Genomic DNA, 27,576 nt, shown 5'->3' on the forward strand with positions numbered 1-27,576 from the left:
AGTCCATAACAAAATCCTCGATAGTCCGCTCACCTTGCTTGAGCAGCATGATCTGTACCATTGGATTCATGCTGGAACCGGATGACACCATAAAGCCGCTGGATCCTTAGTTGGCGAAGTCTTCTGTCACAGGGAGGAGTCAGAGACGTGCGGATCCAATTGCAAGGCTTTATTAGAATAGTCAACAGGCAGAATAATCACCAGAAAACAGGAACAACGTAGGTAATCCGGGAAACAGTTCAATAATCCAGCAGTGGTCGCAAATGGCAGGCAGCAGGAATCAATCACGGGGTACACAGTCCAGAGTCATACACAGAAAATCCAACACAGAGAAACACGCTTAGAATTATGACCATTGGAACAATAAGACTTCGCAAGGTGGCTGTGTGTGAGAGTGGCTTAAATGCAGTCAGTAAATGTGAAACAGGTGTTGCAGCAATCAGATCAGTGGGAAATGAGGAACAGGTGAATGCAGAGATTAGTGCAGTGGCTTATGGGGATTGTAGTCCATGAAGTGTGGTGCAAGAGTTCATGATGACAGGGAAGACCAGATACGTTACAATATTGTTGTGTAAGCCTGAAAGACATATGCTGAAATGGATGTTGTGTAAAAGCAAATAAACATTGTTTTAATTTAGAACATTCTGCTTTCACAGACTGTCCTGGCTGCAAGCAAGGAAATTAGCACGATGAATTCCTAATGCCTTTGTTTGTAAGTATTTTTCCATTTTCCCCCTGATATTCTGGCTATTTCTGTGTAGTTACTTATGCTTTGTTTTACTCTATAAGGATAGTGTACATTGTACTGATTATCTGTAACAATTGTGTTTCCAGCTGTTGGAGAGAAAAGACAAAGTGTACTGGCTGATGGAGGAGACGGTGGTGTTTGGTGGATTGTGAGACCTTCACCAGTGCAAAGTGTGGCATTGCATTCACAAATGCATTTTCTATTTTAAAAGTTGTGGTTTCTTCCAATGGGTGCTGTGGCAAATTCAAGGTGGTTTCATTTAAATGCTAATAAGGGCCATTCGCACTTCTGCCAACACACACCCCTTCCACATAGCACACCATGGTATGTTTTCGACAGTTTCCGGCACCCGGGAACGGGTACTTAGGAGGCTGTGAATTGTCAATAACTGCCATGGATTAGAGAAGTCATCGGGCATCCACAGTGACAAAAATCTGGCTTTTCATGCAGCGAGAGTAAACATGGTGACAATATACAGGTATATACAGTATCAGTCAAAAGTTTTGAACAGTTAGACTTGTAATGTTTGAGTAGATTTTTTTCAGGTTTATTTTATGAACAGAAAGTTCAGAAAAGCGACATTTAGATTATGCAGAAATCTTTTGTAACATTATAACATTGTAACACTATCGTTATCATGTTGGAAAACTGCTGTTCTCCTTGTATCTGCAGGGAAGGCATCATGTCATGCTTAAGAAAGTACAGGACATAATGGAATCCATGTTTCCCTCAATGAACTGCAGCTCCCCAGAACCAGCAGCACTCATGCAGCCCCAGACCATGATGCTACCACCACCATGTTGACTGTAGGCAAGACACAGTTTCCTTGGTACTCCTTCAGGGCATCACCACACATGCTGGACACCATCTGAGCCAAACAAGTTTATCTTAGTTTCATCAGACCAGAGGACATGGTTCCAGTAATTCATGCTATTGGACAGGTTGTCTTTCAAACTTCAGATGAGGCTTCCTTCTGGGACGATGCCTATGCAAACCGAGTTTTGGCAGCACTCATGCATCTGTTTTTTGAAGCCAGGTGCTGCACCTGTATATGGTCTAATCAGAGGTGTAGTGAGGTTCACTGACATTAATTTTGTGTTGGACAGGATAGAAAATCAGAATGTGCATAGGATAGAAAATCAGAATGTGTCTTCCCTGTTGAAAAAAAACAGCATATGTTGTTTAGGTAGGGTTTGATGTTGGTTCAAGCTGGTCCTGGTTTTTGCAAGTGTTTTAAATATCATACTGTTCTGCTTGGTTTATAGAGATAAAGACACAAAGAGACCAAGATGTGCTCTTATTGATGATAAAGCCTCTGGTAGTCAGTCGTCTACTACTAGTTAAACAGCAACTCTACTTTCTTCATTCACTTAGGTCAGAGGAGAACCGGTCCTCAACTGAGTTCTTTTTTCCATTTATGTGGAGTTTGGGTTCCTTGTCTCTATCACCGCCTGGATTGTTTAGTTTGAGTCTGAAAGTCACTTCAATTTTAGAAATGTGTTATAACTGCATTGATATAACCATCATATGATAAAAATATTCTTCTGAGGAGCTGTTTACAGCTCAAACTCATCCTGGTATTGGTATTGAACTGAACTGTATGAAACACTATAGAAATGAAGGTGACTTGATTTGGCTTATGTTGTGGTGTACTATCATTTGTGTTCCCAGGTATTTTTTTTCTCTGTTTTCCTCTTTGGCTCCCATCTCTTTGACAGAAAGCTGACCACAGAAGCTAAGGCCCCATTAAAGCTGTCAGTTAAATGTGACCCAATTCAGATTTTTTGCTCATATGTCACGGATCGGATCTGTTCTATAACAGTGTGTAGCGTCTGCCTAATATCAGTGATAATGGTTAGGCCGTATGCCTTAGAGACCCTCTTAGCCTTTTGACATTTGCATATAAATTAAAGAGATAGCTTGTCCCTCTACATTTATAAGGGTGTTAAATGGCCCATGGTTCCGTCCTCACTACCACGTAGATGCTAAACAGATTAACACTTGTCTCCCCATTGGACTTCAAAGGGATTCCAACGAGGAGACCATTACCCACTTGGGCCAGGCCCACTTTTGGTTCCTTGCCGCTGTCGCCTCTGGCTTGCTTAGTTGGGGACACTTTCCAGCGATATCGTACACTATTTGAACTGAACTGACGATGATATCACTGAATTCATTGATGAACTGTTTTTAACTGAAAATTGATTGTTACAATAATGCGTTACTTACACACTATTGTGCTGTTTAAATACTGTGCAGTTGCTTTGACACAATCTGTATTGTAAAAGGCGCTATATATAAATAAAGGTGACTTGACTTGACGAGACGCCTGGCTACAGACTACCTTACAATACACAAACACACACATACACAAAGACTTTCTCCTTATTTAGCCTATAATTAATCGGTCACAAATGCATCTGGTATATGCATGTGTTGTTTGTATGTTTCCCTATCATATTTGCCTAGTTACCTAGTTATCTGTATTAGTTAACCCTTTGAATGCTTATATTACTGTGTATGAATGTATCTTTGGTTTAATATCTTCTAGACGCTTCGTTCTTGGTACCAAAATGATCTGCTCTTCATTTTCTTAACAATTGTGTATGCTATGTGTTTAGAAGATGCATCATATTGTTTACACTGTATTTTGGGTAAAAGACAAGCCATAAACATGCAAATGGACCATAAAGTGAAGACAAAGAAAGTTGTGGATTCTCTTATCTTCAGAAGAACTACAGAAACCTACAGCTCACTCTCCTAAAGGAATCCATCAAGAACCTCCATTGTTTACCGCATCAGGACTCTTGTTCAGCAACAAAGCCAATGCAAGTATCTATTTACAGCTATTTTAGATGCGTTTAAGTTGAGCTCCTTTTTAAGGTGAATTGATTCTTTGATGATTCTCAGTAGGTTGTGGTTATTTGATACTAAATACTACCATTCTTCTTCTTCTTCTTCTTCTCTCTTTCTCTCTCTCTATTTCTCTCTCTCTCTTTCCTTACTTACTTTATGCATATATGTATTTTAATTAGTTTAGATGTTTGTTCACTGCAGATCCATTTATTAAATACCCAGTATTTTCCCAATTTATTGTCTCCGTGTGTGTTGCTCACCATTCGAAGTCCCTGAATGTCTGATTTTGCTACATGCTACATGTGGAACTTACTAAGTTACTGCTAGTACTGACTAAAAGTAGGAAGGTTACTCTTTCTTGGCCAGAAACATAATCTTTCCTAGAATTGATAAATGAATATACTGTCTATTCGGCGGACAAACAGATCAAATAATTGTAATATTAATTCTGCTACAGTTAATTCTGAGATCTAATCTAAATATTCATAATTAATTATAACCAGTTATAATTAATTATAAATATTTTCCCTTTTGAGCTATAAATTGCTACAAGTGTAAACGGGTAAAAAATTGCATGCATTTGGATATTTTGAGGTTTTAGGCCTCATTCATATGTGTAAATGAATCATATATAAATTGGTTATGTGCCAATGCGATCATGTAAACAGGCAGATCACATTTTCTCAGGCAATGCGTTCTGTACGTCATTTAAAATTGCTACAGTTTGTACTTCTCCATGGTTTAATGACGTCTTATGTTACCCTTGCTGGCAAAATCAGTGTAAATGCACAAAGGATATATTTAGGTACAGGCAAAATGGTGAAAAAGTGAAAAATGTCGGTTGAGGTTTTCACAAAAATTAGTTAATTAAGCAACTGTCCCAAATGCTCCAAATAGTGATTAGACATCTAAAAGTTTCTGTATTTGTACATTTACTGAGATGATAAAATTTTCTCTGTTTGCTTCTCATGCTGACTGTCATCCAAAGTGTGTGTATAACGCACTTCAGACGGCGCGCAAACCCAATAAAGACACATTACAGTACTTCAGTATTCACGCAAACATAATCTGTTCTGTCTTAAGTGAATGCTTGGAGAACTGATGGGGAAAAACATCTGATGTGTAACATTATATTTGATTTGTGCATTACAGTATATCTATTATTGACTAATGTTAATCTAACCACAAAAGAAAAGAGAAAATCACTCGCTGCACTTCTTAAAACTGCTTTTGTAGTTTTAATTCTCAATTTACTTCTAATAAACACATTTGAGTATTTGCTTTTCACACATGAATGCTTATGTTCAAATGTAAAATGATAAAGGTTGTCCAGTATTTATTTATTTCTAGGCTATTTGTTATACTGCTTTTTGCATCTGTTCTTATTTATAATAGCAAAGATGAAAAAATAGCTGTATTTTGATTATTAATATAATAATTATTAATAAGATAAGAACTGAAGGAAAACTTCAATAATTCTCATAATCAACTTTGCTGACTCCATCTTCAAACTGGTGTAGCGTAGTCCAACAAATCATGCATCATTTTTTTTTAAATGTGTTAATTGTGACTGGTTTGATCAGCACTGTTCACATATTATTCTCAGGAGGAAGCACGTGTGAAGTAGGTAAACGACAACAACGCATGCGTAATGTTTAAGATGGTATGGCAAGTGTAAACGCATGAATTGGATATGGCTCACAATTGAAAGAATGTGTAAATGGACAGCCAAAAAAAATATATAAACAACAAATCAGAATTGGGCTTTAAGAACTGCAGTGTAAACAAGGCCTAAGAAACATTGCTGTCCGGGTGCTGCTCAACTTATTTGTTGAAACCATTGTGTATTCTTATTAAAATTTTTGCATTGCTCTGTAATCTGTAACTTGTAAATTAAGGAACAAAAAAAAATAAAATAACTTTGAATATTACAAGTTGTTAATGTTTGCAAAATAAATCATTTAGAATGTTTTTTTTTTTTTTTTATGAAAGCTGTAGGAAGATGGCTGACATGTGTTGTTGTGTTTCACTGTCTGCTCCTGTTTTGTGACCAGGTAGGGATAAAAGTACTGTTTTGTTGTTAATTTGTTTTGTTTGAGCAGTCCAGTTAATTTTACTTCTCAGACCAATGCTCTTTAAATCATTTATATTGTTGCATTCTCTAGAAACTCCTAGACTTGTTTAGATATACAGAGACACTGAAAAGATTAAACAAGAAAACCCCAAAACTCCTCCAGGTTGACATACTTGAGTTTGTCCAGTGAGTAGTTTGGATCCTTCAGTTTCTCAGAAAGCAGCCTCATTCCTGAATCTCCTGGATGATTGTAACTCAGATCCAGCTCTCTCAGGTGTGAGGGGTTTGAACTCTGAGCTGAAGACACATAACAACAGCCGCCTTCTGTCACCATACAGCCAGACAACCTACAAACACATATAACAACAGTCCACATCACATTAGTGTTTGTTTGATTCTTTTTATATGTAACTGATTATTCAATAAAAACAGCTGATCACAAAAATAGATCAGGAAGAAACAAATATGCCCCCAAACCATTGATCATTATATACATAGTCACGTTTGTAAACACAACGCTGAAATCCACACTTGAAGATTATAAGATTTTAACTTCCCCAGATGTCAATCCAATCAAGCATCTGTGGGATGTGCTGAACTAGGGGATTCGCGAAAAATGACTGTTTATAAAAGAAAATGTTTTAATTAGTTTTTAAATTATTTATTTCCCAATCTTAATCTTGGAATTAATCTAGATTAATCTAGATTAAAATGGCTAATTTGAATTCTGCTGAAGGCATTCAGAATATGTGTGCTACCCAAATAATGACTAAAAGTAAGTCTTTGAGAATGGATCATAAAGCTCATAAAGCTGTTCTATGATAATTTGTTGATGAAAATAAATTCTGTTCAATTAGATGTACTTGTGTTTACTAAGTAACTAACAATGAAATAATTTTTTCTACCTATTAGATTGTGGGTTTTTTTAACGTCAACACCTACCCAGCCCATTACATGTTACACCGTACTTTTATTTTGATAGGTTGCCATGAAGTTTCTGTGTATACAGTATGATATGATGCTAGTTTTCTCTAATGAAACGGTAAAAGTGACACTCACAGCAGTTTGGGAGATTGAGTATATCTGTTCATGTGAGATGAAAATGCCAAAAATTACCGGGAGCGTCACGTGTGCTTCAGAATGCGTGTAGTAAAAGCTTGTGTCCGCCATGCATACATACAGCTAAGCAAACGGATTCAAATTAAAACGGTCTTTTTGCATTTCAGTTTTCACATACACTAGTCTAATCGCGATTTGAATTAAGTGACAGACCAACAGTTGATTTATGAATCCAAAAAAACGACGAATTTACGTGGCATTTTGCTATAGTAGATTCGGTTTTTATGAATGGAGGACGACGCGATCCCGTCTGTGTTTTGGCGGAGGAGACTTAAACCCGCGACCATATTCTATAGTCTTCGGTATACATCCGCGTTAAACTATCAAGGTGAAAGTCATCATATCTTGCGCAGTTTAGACCCAGCTCCCAACCCAAATTTGAGAAAAGATTAACGGCGATATTTTTTTTTATCGCACGATAAGAGTTTCACGTTAACGCAGCACGTTAACGCCGATAACGGCCCACCACTAGTCAAATTATAAGTAGGGCTGGGACACGATTAATCGCGATTAATCGCATCCAAAATAAAAGTTTAAGTTAACATACTAAATGTGTGTTTACTGTGTATATTTATTATGTATATATAAATACACACACATACATGTATAGCCTTTAAAAAATACTTATATGTGTGGATAGTTATATTTGTATTTAATTTAGATTATATATAGAATTATAAATATTTTATTTATTTTAATTTAATTTTTATTTTCAGTTTTCTTTAATATACATGTTTGTGTGTGTATTTATATATACATAATAAATATACACAGTAAACACACATTTAGTATGTTAACATAAACTTTTATTTTGGATGCGATTAATCGCGATTAATCGTGTCCCAGCCCTAATTATAAGATTACTTTAATTGGGATAAGATGGATACTTTCATTTTAACTTATCTTGAGGACCACATAAGTTAAAAAAGGCTAGTCTTACTCCACTCTCATTTTACAGCATACAGCTATATAATATACTAATTAACAACTAAATTGGAACTTTTATATTACTTTTTAACTATTTATAGGCCTAGTATTTATACAATTTTTTTATAAAATATTATAAATATGTGTTATAGATTACTAGTATCAAGACAAGTGATTATAATGGAAAATACACTTATTTGCAAGAATTAAAGTGTGAAACACTGTTAAATATGCTATATGTAAGGTATAAACAACGGTTTGCCGCGCATTAAAGCCCTGACAAGAAGTTTATGTATGTGCACAGCACAATGCGATCTGATTAGCCAAAGCTCACTGTGCTGTATATTTGCTAAAACTATCCCAGAAACATGTTAATATACCTAGGCCACATTTGCTGAAACATATGTGGACCACATTTGGTTAACACCCTGATTAGTCTTTGTCGACTGTGCCACATTTTTGCCAAAGGTGGCCCACATCCGGATGCTATCTGGGAATGTTGTTGTCTCTTGTTCTGGCATTGCATTGACAGCAGATTGTTGAACAAAATCATTGGCCATTTATTGTGGTAGCATTTTATTAATTATTTTATGGAAAACCAGTTACCTCAGTATCTTCAGCTGACAGTTTGGACTCTTCAGTCCTTCAGAAAGAAGCTTCACTCCAGAATCCTGCAGGTCATTGTTACTCAGGTCCAGCTCTCTCAGAACAGAGTTTGAGGATTTCAAAACTGATGACAAACTCTTACAAGACTGAGCAGTGAGTTTACACCCACACAGTCTGTGAAGAGAACAAAACAAACAGCCATATTAATGTAAATTTATCAGATAGGTTATGTAGTTAATAGGGGTGTGACGAGACTAGGGCTGCACAATATATCGAATAATTATTGTTAACGTGGTAACAGTATACGCAATTTTGGTATCGCAGAGAGTTGCGATAAATGGCATTTAATTGGTTTCATTTCTCTACAAATCTTTTCACAGACTGCTGTGAGATGATGCAGTGATGGGTTCGCTGTTCTCTCCAACATTACAACCATTTAAACTTAATATTTATAATATTGCCTTTGGTGAAGATGTGAGATATTAGCCATCAATCACTGTCACTGATACTGCGCTCCGCTCAACTAAAAACCGGCCGTTTTTTTTTTCTCTCTCAACTAATCTCTGTTCTGGATCTGCACACACTGCATTGCAATTGGGTGTGTCATATGTCGATTTTTTATTGTTTACAGTTATAATTTCTCCACAATAGGCATTTGGACATATAATAGGCTTTTGATACATTCACATCAAATGATAACTCAGCGGCAGAGTTCCACTCACACAGGGGCGTAATTTCCACTGGGGACACACTTTTTTAAAATCCCATTTGTGTCCTCCCACTTTCAAATGGTTTTCTTAAAGTAATCTCTTGTATTGTAGAATGCTGCTGAGAGTTTTGTAGAGTCGTTAAAACGAAACCAAAAGTGAAATGCACATTCAAATTCAATTTTAATACCCTGTGTTTAGAGAGCGACTACACAATGCGCGCAAATTAGGCTGCATAAAATATCTAAGCTGTTATTAGTATGTGGGTTATAAGTTGTGTAGTTGTCTATAACTCTGAATCATGCTTGAAAAATTTGGTCTCTATTTGCACTTTGAATATTAAAAGAGTAGCCTACTTTGATTATGGTTGCATTTGTTGTCTACACTAATAAGAAAGAACTTTGTCCTTTAATTTTAGTTAATTATACTATAGACTCTTTAAAAATGCATTTTCATGGAATAAGATGATTTACCTGCTGCAGCCTTGAATTCATGTTTGCAGTGTTGAACTTCCTTTAGCAGCCTCCCTTCACTCTTTCTCTGTTTTTTTTTTCTCGTTTTTGTTTACAAAGTTTGCCAACGACAGCAAATTTTGGGTAACACTTTCTATGAAGCCTGTATTTATAATGCATTATAAGGACATTCTTAATGCATTATAATGCATGCATAATGCCTGATAAACAGCATTATAATATGTCATATAATTTTATAAATAATCATAACAACAGTTACAATGCACTATAATACTTACCTTTTTGTGCTTATAACTTTGATGAGTACAATGCATTATAAGACCAGATGAAGTCTGCATTTATAATCCATCATATGGGTATTATCAATGTATTATAGTGCACACGTAATGCCTTATAAACACAATTATGATTTGTTGCATCATCTAATTAATAATCATAAAAACAGTTACTATGCATTATAATACTTACCATTATAACCAGATGAAGCCTGCATTTACAATGCATTATAAGGGCATTCTTAATGTATTATAATGCATAATAAGAACATACATATAAGAACGCCCTTATACTGCATTGTAAATGCAGGCTTCATCTGGTGTTATAATGCATTGTACTCATCAAAGTTATAAGCACAAAAGGTAAGTATTTGTCAGGGGTGCGTGCAGGAGTAGACAAGACGATAGACAATATTTACAAAGTTCAATATATTTAATATAAATCTCCGAGTGGAACAAGGCTGGAACAAGGCAGGAACATCACACACATCTAAATCACAGAACGACCGACAGGGAACTGAAATCAAAGACAGACTTTTAAAGACAGACTAATTAACAAACACAGGTGACTGTAATAAGGTGTAGACGTGCTGGACGGACGAGACGAGAAACAAGATTACAATAAACACTATCTTTTAATATATACTTAGAATCACAGGCAGGAACAAGCAGGAACATCCACACACGAACACATAGAACGATTAAAGACCGACATTGAACTCAAGAACCAAACAGACTTATAAAGATAGACTAATTACTAAACACAGGTGACGGTGATGACACAGATGATGGGGCTAAACCAAAATGACACAGATCCACAGGGGGAGACAATGGAAGAGACCAAATAAACAGACATGAACTGACAGAACTGTGACATTACGCCCCCCTCCGCAAAGGCGCGTCCTCGCGCCGTACAAAACAGAAACAGAAAACAGACTAGAGGGGCAGCAAAACAGAAAAACAGAGTCCATGGAGGAGGCTTAGGTGGAGGACGCAACCCCGGGAGGGGGACCAAAACAAGAGTCCATGTGAAAAACCAGACAGTCCAGAGGGGCGACGACGGAGGGAGGAGCCAGGGAGGACATGGGTGGGGCATAAGGCAGGAGGAACCGACCCAGACCGCAGCCATGATGACGGCCCACTGTGGAGCCGACGGAGGGAGGAACCATGGTGGACGAAGGCGTGCTGACTCCATGGGGCCGACCGACAGAGGCGGAGCAGATGGAGAAGGAGCCCGAGGCGAAGATGGAGAGCCGATGATCCGGGGTGACGCCGAGGATCCGGAGGGCCAAGGTGGAGCAGGCTCTGGCGCCCGAGGCGGAGGCGGAGTCCCGGAGATACGCGACAGAGGATGGAGGCTGTGCCCGCAGGAAGGAGGAGTCCCAAGGAGCCGGTGGGACAGTGCGACGAGGCACAGCCGGAGGAGCAGAGTCCTGAGGTGCCGATGGGGTGACGACTGACCAGGGCGGAGCCGGAAAGACGATGGAGCCCGGTGGAGCTGGTGGATCGATGGGCGACGGTGAAGAGGAGGGCGTCGAGAGCCGTGGTGGAACCGCGGGGTCGAAGGGCCGAGGCGGAGTCCAGGACTCGGAGGCTGGAGGCGGAGCTGAGGAATCCTCCAGCCGAGACGCCGATGGAAGCTGGCAGTCCCGCGGCGAGCCCACTGCACAGGTGGTGGGCTGAGGGTGAGCTGGGGGACTGACTGCTGACCTGGGAGACTTTGGGCGGCTGGGCGGAACCAGCGGGGACTCAGGATGACTGGGTGGAACCAGCGGGAACTCAGGACGGCTGGGCGGAACCAGCGGGAACTCAGGACGGCTGGGCGGAACCAGCGGGAACTCAGGACGGCTGGGCGGAACCAGCGGGGACCAGGCAGATTCAGACAGACGAGGGCCGGTGGGAGGGAAGTTTATGCAGGTCAGTGGCTCAGAGAAAAAGTCAATTAAGTCATATGAGTTGTTTTGGGCAAGATCCGAGAAGAAGTCTATTAAATCCCCAGAGTTGGATCCAAGCTCACCCTCAGCGGTGGTGCAGTGGGCAGGGCTCTCTGTAGCCCTCTCTTGCTCCACGTCATACTCCACCGTCGCGGATGTTGATGCCGGCTCTCGCACCTGGTCAGACGGGTCAGGCTCTGTCGCTCTCGGCTCTGGCACTCCATCTGCAGTGGGCTCAGGCTGTAACTCCGCATGTCGGGGTGATGTTTGGCTGGGTTCTGGGTCGTGAGTGGGGTTGACGTCCTCTTCGATGACGCCAACAGTCCAGGAAGAGTGGCAGGACGCCAACACCCACTCGATGTAGTCCGGCAGGCTCTCTTGAGGACCCTCCCCGGATAGCAGCGCCTTGGTGGTGGAATTCAGTCCTACGTGATAGTAGATGCATAGGCTGCTATCCGGGAAGTGGGAATGTTCTGCCAGGGAGATGAACTCACGTGTATGGTCCTCAAGAGAGCGTTCCTCCTGCCTCAGGAGGATGAGACGAACAGTAGGGTCCATAATAAAAAACAAAAAAACAAAACACTGAGGAAAAAAGACGGAAAATAAACGCAGGGGAAAGTGCCGGGTAAACTTTTGAAGGTCGGTCTTTCTGTGATAAGGTGTAGACGTGCTGGACGGACGAGACGAGAAACAAGATTACAATAAACACTATCTTTTAATATATACTTAGAATCACAGGCAGGAACAAGCAGGAACATCCACACACGAACACATAGAACGATTAAAGACCGACATTGAACTCAAGAACCAAACAGACTTATAAAGATAGACTAATTACTAAACACAGGTGACCGTGATGACACAGATGATGGGGCTAAACCAAAATGACACAGATCCACAGGGGGAGACAATGGAAGAAACCAAATAAACAGACATGAACTGACAGAACTGTGACAGTGACACAGATGACTAATAATTACAAGGACAGGTGCAGGGAATCACAATAACGAAGGGTTAAACCAAATGACAGATCAACGGGGGGAAGACAAATGGGAAAAACCAAAGGCAAGACAGACAGAACTGTGATATTATGCCCCCCTCCGGAAAGGCACGTCCTCGCGCCGTGGAAAAAACGAAAAAACGAGAGGGGCGGAAAACCAGGAAACCAGAGTCAATGAGGGAGGGGGCTCCGGCGGAGGACGCAACCCCCGGAGGAGGACCAGAACAAAAGTCCAGGTAACAAAAAAGACAGTCCAAGGGGGCGACGACGGTGGGAGGATCCAGGGAGGAAACAGGAGGGACCTGAAGCAGGAGAGCAGGACCCAGATCACAGCCAGGATGACGGCCCATGGAGGAGCCGACGGAGGGAGGAGCCATGGTGGAGGAAGGACCGCCGACTCCGTGGGGCCGACCGACAGAGGCAGAGCAGCTGGCAGAGGAACCCGAAGCGGAGATGGAGAGCCGAAGATCCAGGGCGACACCGCGGATCCGGAGGGCCAAGGCGGAAGAGGAGGCTCTGGCGGCCGAGGCGGAGGCGGAGATCCGGAGGTCCGCGGCGGAGCCGGAGCGACAGAGGACGAAGGCGACGATGACGGGAAGGAGGAGCCTGACAGAGCCGGAGGGACAGAGGGACGAGGCAAAGCCAGAGGAGTGGAGTCCCGAGGCGGCGGATGGTCGACGACTGACCAAGGCGGAGCCGGAGGGACGATGGAGCCCGGTGGAGCTGGTGGGCCGACTGGCGACGGTGGAGAGGAGGTCGTCGAGAGCCGTGGTGGAGCCGCAGGGTCAGAGGGCCGAGGTGGAGATCTGGACTCGTAGGCTGGAGGTGGAGCTGAGGGATCCTCCAGCCATGCCACCGATGTAAGCTGGCATCCCTGCGGCGAGCCCACTGCAGAGATGGTGGGCTGAGGGTGAGCAAGGGGACTGACTGATGACCTGGGAGACTTTGGGCGGCTGGGCGGAACCAGCGGGGACTCAGGACGGCTGGGCGGAACCAGCGGGAACTCAGGACGGCTGGGCGGAACCAGCGGGGACTCAGGACGGCTGGGCGGAACCAGCGGGGACTCAGGACGGCTGGGCGGAACCAGCGGGGACCAGGCAGATCAGACAGACGAGGGCGGGTGGGAGGGAAGTCTATGCAGGTCAGTGGCTCAGAGAAAAAGTCTATTAAGTCATATGATTTTATATCCTCGACTTCGGAAAAGAAGTCGATCAGGTCCCCAGAGTGTTCCATCTCACCCCCAGCGGAGTTGCAGTGGGCAGGGCTCTCCATTTCCCTCACGTGCTCCACGTCGCAATCCACCGTCACAGATGTGGAATCCGGCTCACGCACCTGGTCAGCCGGCGAGGGCTCTGGCTCTGTCGCTCGCGGCTCTAGTCCCTCATCCGCGGTGCGCTCGGGTTCCCGCTCTGCTTGTCGGGGCGATGATTGGCTGCTCTCTGGGTCGTGAGTGGGGCTGACGTCCTCCTCGACGAAGCTGACAGTCCAGGAAGATCCACTGGACGCCAGCACCCACTCGATGTATCCGGCAAGGCTCTCTCGAGGACCCTCCCCGGACAGCTGCGTCTTGATGTTTTCATGTAATCCATTGCGGAAGAACGTGCACAAGCAGCTGTCCGGGTAATGAGTAGATGGCACGAGGAACAGAAAGTCTCTGATGTGGTCCTCGAGAGAGCGGTTCCCCTGATGAAACATGATGATGAAAACAGCAGGGTCATCCATGAGGAAAAAAAATAAAACACTGATACAAAAAAAACGGAAAATAAACGCAGGGAGAGGTGCCGGGTAAACTGTACTTGGTCGGTCCTTATGTCAGGGGTGCGTGCAGGAGTAGACGAGACGATAGACAATATTTACAAAGTTCAATATATTTAATATAAATCTCCGAGTGGAACAAGGCTGGAACAAGGCAGGAACATCACACACATCTAAATCACAGAAGGACCGACAGGGAATTGAAATCAAAGACAGACTTTTAAAGACAGACTAATTAACAAACACAGGTGACACAGATGACTAATAATTACAAGGACAGGTGCAGGGAATCACAATAACGAAGGGTTAAACCAAATGACAGATCAACGGGGGGAAGACAAATGGGAAAAACCAAAGGCAAGACAGACAGAACTGTGACAGTATTATAGTCAGGCCCGTCGCGACAAGACAGGCAAACCAAGCAATTGCTTGGGGCCCCGAGCTGGCCTGGGGCCCCAAGACAACGACTGGTTAAGAATAAAATGCAGCGACAAACTGTGTGAGCGCCCCATTGATAGTGAATGCAGTAAAGTGCAATGACACTGTTATCGGGATCACCCTCAAGGGGGCCCCCCTCGCTGACAGCAGCCAGCCAACCACGCGATCTCTGCTGCCGGCAAAATACAAAACTTCCTCGGCAGTCATGAAGCGGAATTATGCTTCAGGAAGCCAAAAAAGAAAGAAGAGAAAGGAAGAGGAGGATAAGAAAAAACAAGACAGTGGTAAGTGATAAATTACACACATAAAATAGCTCTACTTGTCTTGTACAAATGGTGCAATTTTGCAACACTTAGGCTAGCAGAAATATGTTTATGTATGTTAGCTAAGCTACCTGGCTGACAGCAAATGCTGCTTGTAACGAACAGTTAGAGCAACTTTTTTTTGAACGGACGGAATATGGTTACATACTGTAATATGTTTTTTAACTGGATAAGGAAGACGCAGATCTGTTCCAGAATCGCTGTTTATCATATTTAATGACATGACATTGCTATAGCTTTGTAATAGGTTTTGATGAAAGTGGCATGCTATACTAACTATTCCACTGTGATAATCTATTTAGGAAAACCACACAATAAATTCTGTGCATCAAACATTAGCTTGGGATGTTTTTAAGCATTGGTAGTCGACTCACAGCACTTCTAATAATTAGTAAACATTTAATTATAATTTCATTGTTTGTTAACAGTAAAAAGTGTATTTATATAGCACATTTCATACACATTGGCAATTCAAAGTCCTTTACATAGAAGAAATTAAAATAATAAAAAGAAATAAGAATAATTAAAACAGTTTAGAAAAATAAAATACAGTACAGTCGGACGAACAGCTGCACAATACTCATTCAGTAAATGCATAGCTAAAGACTAAAGATTAATTAACTGTCAATTTACCTTCTATTAATGATTGTTATTATTATAAAGTGTTACCATCTTTTCTTTCTCCCTCAAGGTGCTTTGCTTAAATTTCTCAGCCCTCAGGCTCTTCCTAAGGATACCTCCACTGATGAAGGTAGAGTGAATTTCTCTCACTGACCTGAGCTGAGCTGTTAAAAGTGACCTCTTTCAATATGCCAACAGTGAAATGGTAATTTCAGATTTTTTTTATTATTATTTTCCCAGCTACACCATCAACTTCATCCTCAACATCAACAGATGCATCACTTCTCAGTGCTGATGTTTCCTCTTCAGCACAAGGTACCACAAGCTCTATAATTATAGCTGATATCCTGCACAGCCCAGAGTTTAAACTGATAAGTGTGTGCTGTCATATTGTTAGAAAAAAAACAGTGCAAATCACTACTGAATTCCCATCAAACTGTGTAAGTACTAGTCACTTTTGCCCATGGACATTTCAGAATTTTTTATATACAGTAGTGCCTGTTAAATTTTAGGTGTCAGACACTCTGTGATACATTCTGTACCTGAACAGATGGATTTATATAAAGTGTGAGTGAATTTAAACTGTATGGCTATGCTGTGGTTCCTTTGCGTGCGTGCGGGGGGCCTCCATGTCCATTTTGCTTGGGGCCCCCAAATTCCTTTAAACGGCCCTGATTATAGTGCATGGTAACTGTTGTTATGATTATTTATAAAATTATATAACATATAATAATGCTGTTTATAAGGCATTATGCATGCATTATAATGCATTAAGAATGTCCTTGTAATGTTCTATAAATACAGGCTTCATAGAAAGTGTTACCAAATTTTGTGTTATATTAGATCTGATAGGGAACAATATTTTTGTTCAAATCAGTGGATCTTTAACGGAGCGGTAAAGGAACGCTGTGAGCTGGGTGATGGGGGTTGGTGAGAGGGGCACCTCAGCCGATGAGGGCAGAGGGGCAGTGGCTCTAGCTGTAAGAGCTATTATTATACTGCACTTCTGTTTTTGCTTTTTTTGTTGTTGTTGTTGCACTGTAAACCTATAAAAAATGCCACTAAAAGCATATTTCAAAATTAATTTGCTAGTTATGTAGCCTTCTTAAGACTCATATCCAGATCAGCCTGCATCAGTTAACTGTGTTGCATCCTACTAAAAGTAGACAAAACTCTATTTAATTTTTAGGCCATATTTACAATTTCAAATGTATATTTCAATTATCCAGTGCTACATCCAAACCAGAAGTAGCCCTCATCTGTTTTATGAAATTTGGATGATATTTGCCATGTCAAATGTGGGACAAGTTAGGCTGACATACTGATTAGCCAAAGCTATCCCAGAAACATGTTAATATACCTGGGCCACATTTGCTGAAACATATGTGGACCACATTTGGTTTACACCCTGATTAGTCTTTGTCGATTGTGCCACATTTTTGCCAAATGTGGCCCACTTCTGGATGCTATCTGGGAATGTTGTTATCTCTTGTTCTGGCATTGCATACTGTCACATGGAATTGATGTTAATGGCGTTGAAATTCTGCAGCAAAGCGATGATATCTCAGATCATTATCTAGTCTCTTGTATAATCCAGATAGCTAAAACTGTTAATTCAATTCCTTGCTACAAATACGGTAGAACCATCACTTCTACTACAAAAGACTGCTTTGTAAGTAATCTTCCTGACTTATCTGAATTCCTCAGCATATCCAATAGCTCAGAAAAACTTGATGATGTAATAGAAACTATGGACTCTCTCTTTTCTAGCACTTTAGATACAGTTGCTCCAGTGCGCCTAAAAAAGATTAAGAAAAACAGTGTAACACCGTGGTATAACGATCATACCCGCGCCCTAAAGAGAAAAGCACGAAAAATGGAACGCAGCTGGAGGAAAACAAAACTAGAGGTTTTTCGTACTGCTTGGCGTGAATGTAATTTATCTTATAGGAAAGCATTAAAAACTGCCAGATCGGATTACTTTTCATCTCTCTTAGAAGAAAACAAACATAACCCTAGGTATTTGTTCAATACTGTGGTTAAATTAACTAAAAATATAGCAGCAACAGGTTTAGACATTTCCCAAAAGCACAGCAGTAATGACTTTATGACGTACTTTACGTTTTAGGAGGAATTGTATAAACTTGTTAAATCATCTAAACCCACAACATGTATGTTAGACCCTATTCCATCTAAGCTACTAAAGGAGGTACTTCCAGAAGTCATAGATCCTCTTCTGAATATTTTTAATTCGTCACTATCATTAGGATATGTCCCCAAAACCTTCAAAATAGCTGTTATTAAGCCACTCATTAAAAAACCACAACTTGACCCCTATGAATTAATTAACTACAGACCAATTTCGAATCTCCCTTTTCTGTCAAAGATACTAGAAAAGGTAGTATCCTCACAATTATGCTCCTTCTTAGAGAAAAATGGTATCTGCGAGGATTTCCAGTCAGGTTTTAGACCATATCATAGTACTGAGACTGCTCTAATTAGAGTAACAAATGACCTGCTATTGTCAAGCGATCGTGGTTGCATCTCTCTATTAGTACTACTGGATCTTAGTGCCGCATTTGATACTATTGACCACAACATTCTTTTAAATAGACTTGAAAATTATGTAGGCATTAGTGGTAGTGCACTGGCATGGTTCGAATCGTACTTATCAGACCGTCATCAGTTTGTGGCAATAAATGAAGAGGTATCATTTAAATCGCAAGTGCAGTATGGAGTACCTCAAGGCTCAGTGCTAGGGCCATTACTTTTTACGCTTTACATGTTACCCTTGGGAGATATCATCAGGAAACATGGTGTTAGCTTTCATTGTTACGCTGATGATACTCAGCTCTATATTTCTTCGCAGCCCGGCAAAACATATCCATTCGAAAAACTAACAGAATGCATAGCTGATATTAAAAACTGGATGGCGAATAACTTCTTACTGTTAAATTCTGAAAAAAACAGAGGTATTAATTATTGGACCTAAAACCTCCACAAGTAATGACCTAAAACACAGTCTAATACTACAGATCTGGCCATTTAAAATGCGCGCGGGAAGTAAAGTGGTCTCGCGTGACGCCGGTGTATTCCAAAGGAACACGGAAAACACATTTACACAGGAAAGACATGAGTCAGTAGGGGGCAGTCATGTAAAGCACAGAACTAAAGCGGCAGCAAACATCACTCTAAGCTAAATGTGTAGCCTGTTTGTACGGTGACCTGGAGAGGACATCTTCTTCGGACATTATTCGTTCATATTCGTTAATTTTCCTATCATTTCTATCTCTTTTAACATTCAGAATCTAAATGATAAATGCTGAAATGCCATTAAAGCTTTGATTAAGCTGTATGGCTGGGATTTTTACTGGAATGCAGTTATTAGGTTGAATATAACATATACATATACATAACATATACATATATATATTAATTTCGATCTTTTAACATTCTGAATCTAAATGATAAATGCTGACATGCCATTAAAGCTTTGATTATGCTATATGGCTGGGATTTTTACTGGAATGCAGTGTATAGGTTGAATTTAACATATATATATTGTGAATATATATATATATATATTCATTTTTTTAGTCTAATTATAACCTATATAGTGTTTCATTGTCGAGTGAATCATTCACGTTCCATTTGTAAATCGTATGTTCACACACGGCATTAATACAATCATAGAGTCAAAACTTTATTGGCATAATTGTCGTTTACAATATTTGCTAAATATATGGCAAATAGCATACACAGAAAGTTATTTAGGTTAACCGATTCACAATAAAGAAAAAAGTAGAGTTCTCTATCTCTAATTCACACATTATTATTATTATTATTATTATTATTATTATTATTATTACTACTATTAGGTTATTATTATTTAAATAACTGGTTAGGGGTATTTATTTTTAACGCCTGACAAGTATGCCAATAAAGTTTTGACTTTTTGATTGTATTTATCCCCTTGTGTGACGATTAATGAGCATATGTCAAGCATTTACAGAATCATTTACATGAACGTTAAGTAAAGGGAGCCAAATTAAGGCGGGGAAACGAATATAAACGAAAATAAAAATATATACAAAAATAACAGGCTAATAAAAATAATATTAGTAATAGTAATAATAATGATAATTATAATAATATTAATACAAACACAGAAAAAAGACTTTCAGTTAACAGAAGGAATGTAGGCCTATTTTATGTGAAGATTAAATTATTTCCAAATGAAACTACGTGAATAATTCATTCTTCAATGATTTGTCTATTAATTGCAATTTGCAATTGTTTTAAGTGCATTTTGGGTACACACACGTGAAACAATAAAGAATGTTCGCAAAATGACTCGTAGAAAACGCTCTTAAGCGCTAAGATTAATCGTTATCGGGAAATGCAGCCCAGAATGTTATGTACAGAGATAAAAATGAAGGTGAAAATAACGAATATAAACGAATAATACGGAAAAAAAAGGATAAGTTAAAGGACAAGACTGTGTGGGATGCATGAAATGTTTCTTGTAGGGCTATTTAATTTGAAGTACATGTAATATTTATTCATGATACACTTGTGAATGCAGTCTAAATCGTGCACAGACAGCATGGCCATATACAGCATTGCCAATATAATTTTTTAATATTGTATTAATTTCTATAACAATTAATATAATAATTTCTTAACTCAAAATAAAATATTAATAAACCTTTCTCTGATAATCCTTAGTTACTATGGTCACGTAGGTTTGTTTATGCATTAAACTCGTGTTTATGCCACTGCTGTAAGTTCCTCGAACTAGAATTTATTTATGGCATCAAATAAAACAGACTTTGTAGTTGGTTTTGCTACTTTTCGAATATAATCTATCAGGAGTGCGTTTCCCGTACAACGACATAACTCGCTGGTTAACCTCCATAGTACGATGCATCGTTGTGGAAACGAACTAGCTTAGTCACGAGTGTTTCCCGAACACGGTCGCATCTCCGTCGTTTGAACCACATTAGTTCAACAACTTAGGGCCGTTGTTAATGACGTCACCGAGTAATAACTTCTGCTATTTAACTGATTAGGGTCTCTCAAAAATGCAGCTATATTGAACATGGCACCTAGTGAGTAATTTACTATTTTTGTTCCCTTTCATTTCGCTTTATTTGATGTTTGATTCATTGCGCGTTCTCTCTTACGTCATACTCCGGGGTTCCCTTAAGCCCACATGTGTTACTAAGAAGCAACGATCCTTCTAACCACAGGTCAAGAGCTGTAGTTCCAACCATGTAAGTTTGTGACGCTGTTTGCGAATGTTCGTTTGAACTATATGGTGTTGGGAAACACCCAATCGTTGAACTATGTTGGTAACGACGGAACTTGCGACCATAGTTGGCTAACGATGCTTTTGGGAAACGCACCCCTGAGCATTCCACACCATTGCAATGGGATTTATGTCGTGGGATTCGGCGGGAGTCTTAACCCAGTTTATACCTTGTTCAATGAGTCTGCCTGCAGCAGAGTGCTTCGGGTCATTGTCCTGGTAAAAACGGTGATGTGCTCCGATGTTTACCATAATGTATGGGGCAGCAGTTTCTGTTACAATGGCACTTTCAAAGAAAGACCGGTCCACCCCCATTCGGCTATTCATAAACATTTCTCTCCTTACATTGCTGCTGATGGCCTCATTAATTACTACTTTTAAGATAACTGAAAAATAACTGAGCGATCTTTAAACTTTTGTGTTGAAATTTCATGGCTAGTGTTTGCATATTTCTTTCTATTGTGCAACCAGGGGTGCGTTTCCCAAAAGCATCGCCAACTATGGTCGCAAGTTCCGTCGTTACCAACCATAGTTCAAACGAACATTCGCAAACAGCGTCACAAACTTACATGGTTGGAACTACAGCTCTTGACCTGTGGTTACAAGCATTGTTGCTTCTTAGTAACACAAATCTGGGCTTAATAAATTATGTTCTTGGTCACAGTTTGCAAGCTAACAAGCAGTACAATCTATATCCTCAATTTTATCTAAAAATAAATGCGTTTTACTCTATGTATTTTTGTGCGTCCTTTATAAGCGTTGTGTATGAATAGTGCACATGTGCACAAATGCCTGAGGGAACCCCGGAGTGTGACGTAAGAGAGAACGCGCAATGAATCCAACATCAAATAAAGCGAAATGACAGGGAACAAAAATATTTGAAATATTTGCATTTTGGAGAGACCCTAATCAGTTAAATAGCAGAAGTTATTACTCGGTGACGCCATTAACAACCGCCCTAAGTTGTTGAACTAATGTGGTTTAAACAACGGAGATGCGACCGTGTTCGGGAAACACTCTGAGTTCGTTTCCACAACGATGCATCGTACATGGAGGTTAACCAGCGAGTTATGTCGTTGTACGGGAAATGCAACTTACTACCTTATTAACACTAAATTCAAAGTAGACTAAAATAACTGGATCTGCCATCCCAGTGGAGGATGCGTCTGTCACTCACTTTCAACTTTCTCAACTCCCGTTTACTCCAACGGCATCTAACAGCATTTCCACACCAGTGATACTAAATATTCTTGCAAACTGTCTAAATTGTCTAATTGTCGGGAACTGCCAAAAATTGATGTGGAAGGCTTAGCACCTGACACCCCCCATGATTCATGTCACCTTGGCCTCGGTGTAGCTTTTATATGTAAATGATTACTGGAGAGGAGCTATACAAATGCAAACCAGGGGAAGGGGGTTGCTCTGATCTAGAGTTGTCTTACCTGTTTCTTTGTCTTACACCGTGTCTCAACACATAAACCCGCGACATGCAATAAAATTATATTTTTCATTTTAAACAGTTTTTTAAACAGATATCATTTAATCCTGATATCTTAGTCCTTAGCACTTGTGATACTTTTGTATTCGTTGTCAGTCATATAATAAAATCTTTATTGTTTTGAAAAATTAGCCTTCTGTTTATTTGTCTACATTATTTCCACATTAGGATATGCTAATACTAGGGTAGGCTATAGTACTTACATAGACATAAGGCCAAATGTAAATGGATTCCTTTCCTTTAATTTTTTTTTTAAAGTGCATGGGCAGCGCGCCACCATAATGTAAAGCACAAAAAACGCAAAAAGAAATCTAGAGAAAATTGTACTACTAATAATAATACATAAAATAAATTAACACTCCAAACTACAGTTTATATTTCTCCTCTTACACAAATCAATCAAATAAAGTGTATCTTAAATTGTATAAATGGTATGAAAAAGACGAGTTACCTCTCAAACATGCAAATCTTCATTTGCTGCTGGTTTAAAATGTTGAAATTTATAATGTATTTTGTAATTTTGTAGGCTACTTGTTATTTTTTTCTCTTTCGTTTTGTTAATTTATTATTCATTTAGAAAAATATATTTCACATATGGTCATATTTATTTCTTTTATATACAGCCTAGGTTTTTCTCTGCGCATAAGCTCTACGCATGACGTTCTGATGTTTATGCTGCTTTTTGCTTGTGTGAAATTAATCCCCGAAAACGAATTTAGCTGTTTTTAATGTGTCACAGCCACCAATCAGTTCTGATTAAAAAAACAATCTTGTCGGTTATAACGACGTCGGTTGTCGGTTGGGGAAAATGTAATCTAATAAAACTTCATGAGGAAAAAAAGAACAGAAAACAATAATGAAACGGCTCCTGCTTATGAATAACTTTTTATTTGATGTTGAAGTATATGAATAGTCTATAGGCTGTAACAAAGCGCTTTTCTAGTCCCACTCCCATGAGGTTTTCTTCCACTTCCGCCCGCTCCCGCTATATACTAACTATATATATATATATTATATTTTAGACATTCAGTGGTGATTTAAAAAAAAAATTCAGCGCTGGGGGAAACACGAGACCAGGCTACCATCAGTACCATGACTTTCAAGAGTGGCTCGGACGCTCCTGTCAGCAGCATTAAGCGCACGTTCAGCACAGTTTGCCAAAACACTGGCAAAAGTAAATACCATGACTGTCTAATAGTAAGGAGATATTTCAATTATTTATTTATAAACTACTGTTTTCTGAGTCACTGATGATGCAGTTAACAGTCCTCATATCCTCGTTGGACGCGCGCCTTTAGAGAGAAATGCATCTCTACGGACTAGCTTCATAATAAAAACAGTTTTTGTTTTCTATTTGTTTTTTTCGTTGAGTAGTAATTTAAGTCTTTCTACATATTTATCATGTCTGACAAAAAATAACGGTTAAATATTTTCCACTGAAAAAAATGTAACTGATCGAGCTTGAGCCTTCATGTCCTAAAAATGTGTTTTGCACTCTCGTGTAAACGATTGGATATGCACCTAATAGCGCATATTTATATCTATTATTATTTATATATTTTATTTTACATCAATGGATTTTATTTTAGCCAATTCGTGATTTGAGAAGGCAAATAGAAACACAGAGTAGGTCAACTCACTGTCTGCCGCTTGGTCTTTAAGAAACAAAAAGCTTACGTTTAACGAACAAAAATGCTCCAAACTTTTTTTTTCTAAATTACCTTAATAAAAAAGAAACGAAATTATAAATACTTTGCCGTTACATACAGAATGAATTACAGACATAAATACTGTCCAAATATCCCTCTTTGTGCAGGGTTTGGCTACAGAATGTTGTTCCTTGCGCCACCTGGTGGATATTGTATGAAGTGCAACCACGTTGTAAAAAAATCTAAAAAAGCCGCTGCGGCAGGACGCGTGGCCTCGCGTGCCGAATTGCAGGCTGCCGCGTGAAAATAGACGCATTTTTAATGGCCAGATCTGTAGATGGCTGCTCTGTAAATTCGTCATCATCAGTTAGGAACCTAGGCGTCCTATTCGATAGCAATCTCTCCTTTGAAAGCCACATTTCTAGCATCTGCAAAACCGCATTTTTCCATCTTAAAAATATATCGAAATTACGACCTATGCTATCAATGTCAAATGCTGAAACATTAATTCATGCGTTCATGACCTCAAGGATAGATTATTGTAATGCTTTATTGGGTGGTTGTTCTGCACGCTTAATAAACAAACTCCAGCTGGTCCAAAATGCAGCAGCTAGAGTTCTTACTAGAACCAGAAAGTATGACCATATTAGCCCGGTTCTGTCAACACTGCATTGGCTCCCTATTAAACATCGTATAGATTTTAAAATCTTGCTAATTACTTATAAAGCCCTCAATGGTTTAGCTCCTCAGTACTTGAACGAGCTCCTATCGTATTATAGTCCTTCACGTCCGCTGCGTTCTCAAAATTCTGGCAATTTGATAATACCTAGAATATCAAAATCAACTGCCGGCGGCAGATCATTTTCTTATCTAGCGCCTAAACTCTGGAACAATCTACCTAACACTGTTCGGGAGGCAGACACACTCTGTCAGTTTAAATCTAGATTAAAGACACATCTCTTTAACCTGGCTTACACATAAAATCATTAACACATTTCTAAAGTTCAAATCCGTTAAAGGATTGTTAGGCTGCATTAATTAGGTCAACCGGAACCGAAAACACCTTCCATAACACCTGATGCACTCGTTGCATCGTAAAAAGAATGGCATCTACGCTAATATTAGTCTGTTTCATTCTTATTCCGAGGTCACCGTAGCCACCAGATCCAGCCTGTATCCGGATCAGATGGTCACTCCAGTCCCCCGGATCCAGTCCGTACCCAGCTTAGATCATGGATCACCACCTAGAGATGACTTCAATAGCCGTGGATGTCAACCAGATGAGCTCCAAGGCGGATCATCAATAAAGACCTCGCCAACCTTGACGGCCATCGGCGCTACACCACAGGATCCTGATGAGTTCTCTACAATCAGACATTGGTACAGACATTGGTCTGGCCAGAGGAGAACTGGTCCCCCGACTGAGCTTGGTTTCTCCCAAGGTTTTTTTCTCCATTTCTGTCACCTGTGGAGTTTTGGTTCCTTGCCGCTGTCGCCTCTGGCTTGCTAAGTTGGGGACATTTTCCAGCGATATCGTATACTATTTGAACTGAACTGACGATGATATCACTGAATTCATTGATGAACTGCCTTTAACTAAAAATTGATTATTTACAATAATGCGTTACTTACACACTATTGTGCTGTTTAAATACTGTGCAGTTGCTTTGACACAATCTGTATTGTAAAAGGCGCTATATAAATAAAGGTGACTTGACTTGACTTGACATTGACAGCAGATTGTTGACAAAAATCAATTGCCATTTATTGTGGTAGCATTTTATTAATTATTTTATGGAAAACTAGTTACCTCAGTATCTCCAGCTGACAGTTTGGACTCTTCAGTCCTTCAGAAAGAAACATCTTCACTCCAGGATCCTGCAGGTCATTGTTACTCAGGTCCAGCTCTCTCAGAACATAGTTTGAGTTCAAAACTGATGAAAAACTCTCACAAGACTGAGCAGTGAGATTACACGAGGAACATCTGAACAAGAACAACAGTGTGATTTTTTTTTTACCCAAAAAATAAATAAATAATCAAGTATTTCAGACTCAAACCTCAGTATCTTCAGCTGACAGTTTGGACTCTTCAGTCCTTCAGAAAGAAGCTTCACTCCAGGATCCTGCAGGTCATTGTTACTCAGGTCCAGCTCTCTCAGAACATAGTATGAGGATTTTAAAACTAATGAGAAACTCTCACAAGACTGAGCAGTGACATTACATGAGGAACATCTGAACAAGAACAACAGTGTGATTATTATTATTATTTTTTTTTTTTAAACAAATAAATAATCAAGTATTTCAAACTCAAACCTCAGTATCTTCAGCTGACAGTTTGGACTCTTCAGTCCTTCAGAAAGAAGCATCACTCCAGGATCCTGCAGGTCATTGTTACTCAGGTCCAGCTCTCTCAGGACATAGTTTGAGGATTTCAAAACTGATGACAAACTCTCACAAGACTGAGCAGTGAGATTACACGAGGAACATCTGAGCAAGAACAACAGTGTGATTTTTTTTCCCCCCAAAAAAAAAAAAAAAAAAATCAAGTATTTCAAACTCAAACCTCAGTATCTTCAGCTGACAGTTTGGACTCTTCAGTCCTTCAGAAAGAAGCTTCACTCCAGAATCCTGCAGGTCATTGTATCTTAGGTCCAGCTCTCTCAGGGGGCAGTTTGAGGACTGTAGAACTGAAGACAAACTCTCACAGGACTGAGCAGTGAGTTTACACCCACACAGTCTGTGAAAAGATCAAAACAAACAGCCATATTAATGTAAATATATAATGTAGCCCGACACAAAATTTGTTAACTTTTTTTAAAAACATCCTCAATGAAATATAGGAAAAGCAGTATTTTATTCAACTGAAAAACACAAAATGCAAAAAAAAAAAAAAAAAATGTAGGTATCATTTTGATATCTGCTTGTACTTTGTGAAATTAAACTTTTATTTTAATGAATTGTATGCAGTAATAAACGTGAACTAAAGCTGTATGATTCTGGATAAATTAGAAGTTTTTTTTTTTTTTTAATTGGAGATCAAAATTGTCTCACAAGTTTAAAGAAAGAAAATTGTAAGTAGACAAATTCTAATCAAAATAACTTAATTTACTAGTGGATCTGACAAAATGTTCATTGAATATATATTTTTAAGACTTAAGCAAACTAGCGACTTACAAATGCAGACAAATGTAAGCAATCAAATTTAACAAATGAGCAATAAGTGCTATGACAAGTCTCAGTTAGCTTAATGCAGGAAGTTTTTTTA

At 39.6% G+C, this 27,576-nt stretch overlaps 1 protein-coding gene across 1 annotated transcript in view; it reads right to left on the reverse strand.

Annotated features, from left to right (window-relative positions):
* The window catches only part of LOC141326053 (uncharacterized), a 117,471-nt gene that overhangs the window by 49,628 nt on the left and 40,267 nt on the right, over nt 1-27,576 (reverse strand). Inside the window, exons 6-9 of the mRNA XM_073834754.1 lie at nt 26,875-27,048; nt 26,625-26,798; nt 8,328-8,501; nt 5,849-6,022 (exon numbers count right to left, since the gene is read on the reverse strand). Coding sequence (XP_073690855.1) covers nt 5,849-6,022; nt 8,328-8,501; nt 26,625-26,798; nt 26,875-27,048 — 696 coding nt within the window. The remainder of the gene's footprint in view (nt 1-5,848; nt 6,023-8,327; nt 8,502-26,624; nt 26,799-26,874; nt 27,049-27,576) is intronic.

Source organism: Garra rufa, chromosome 2, assembly GCF_049309525.1.
Source record: "Garra rufa chromosome 2, GarRuf1.0, whole genome shotgun sequence".
NCBI lineage: Eukaryota > Metazoa > Chordata > Actinopteri > Cypriniformes > Cyprinidae > Garra > Garra rufa.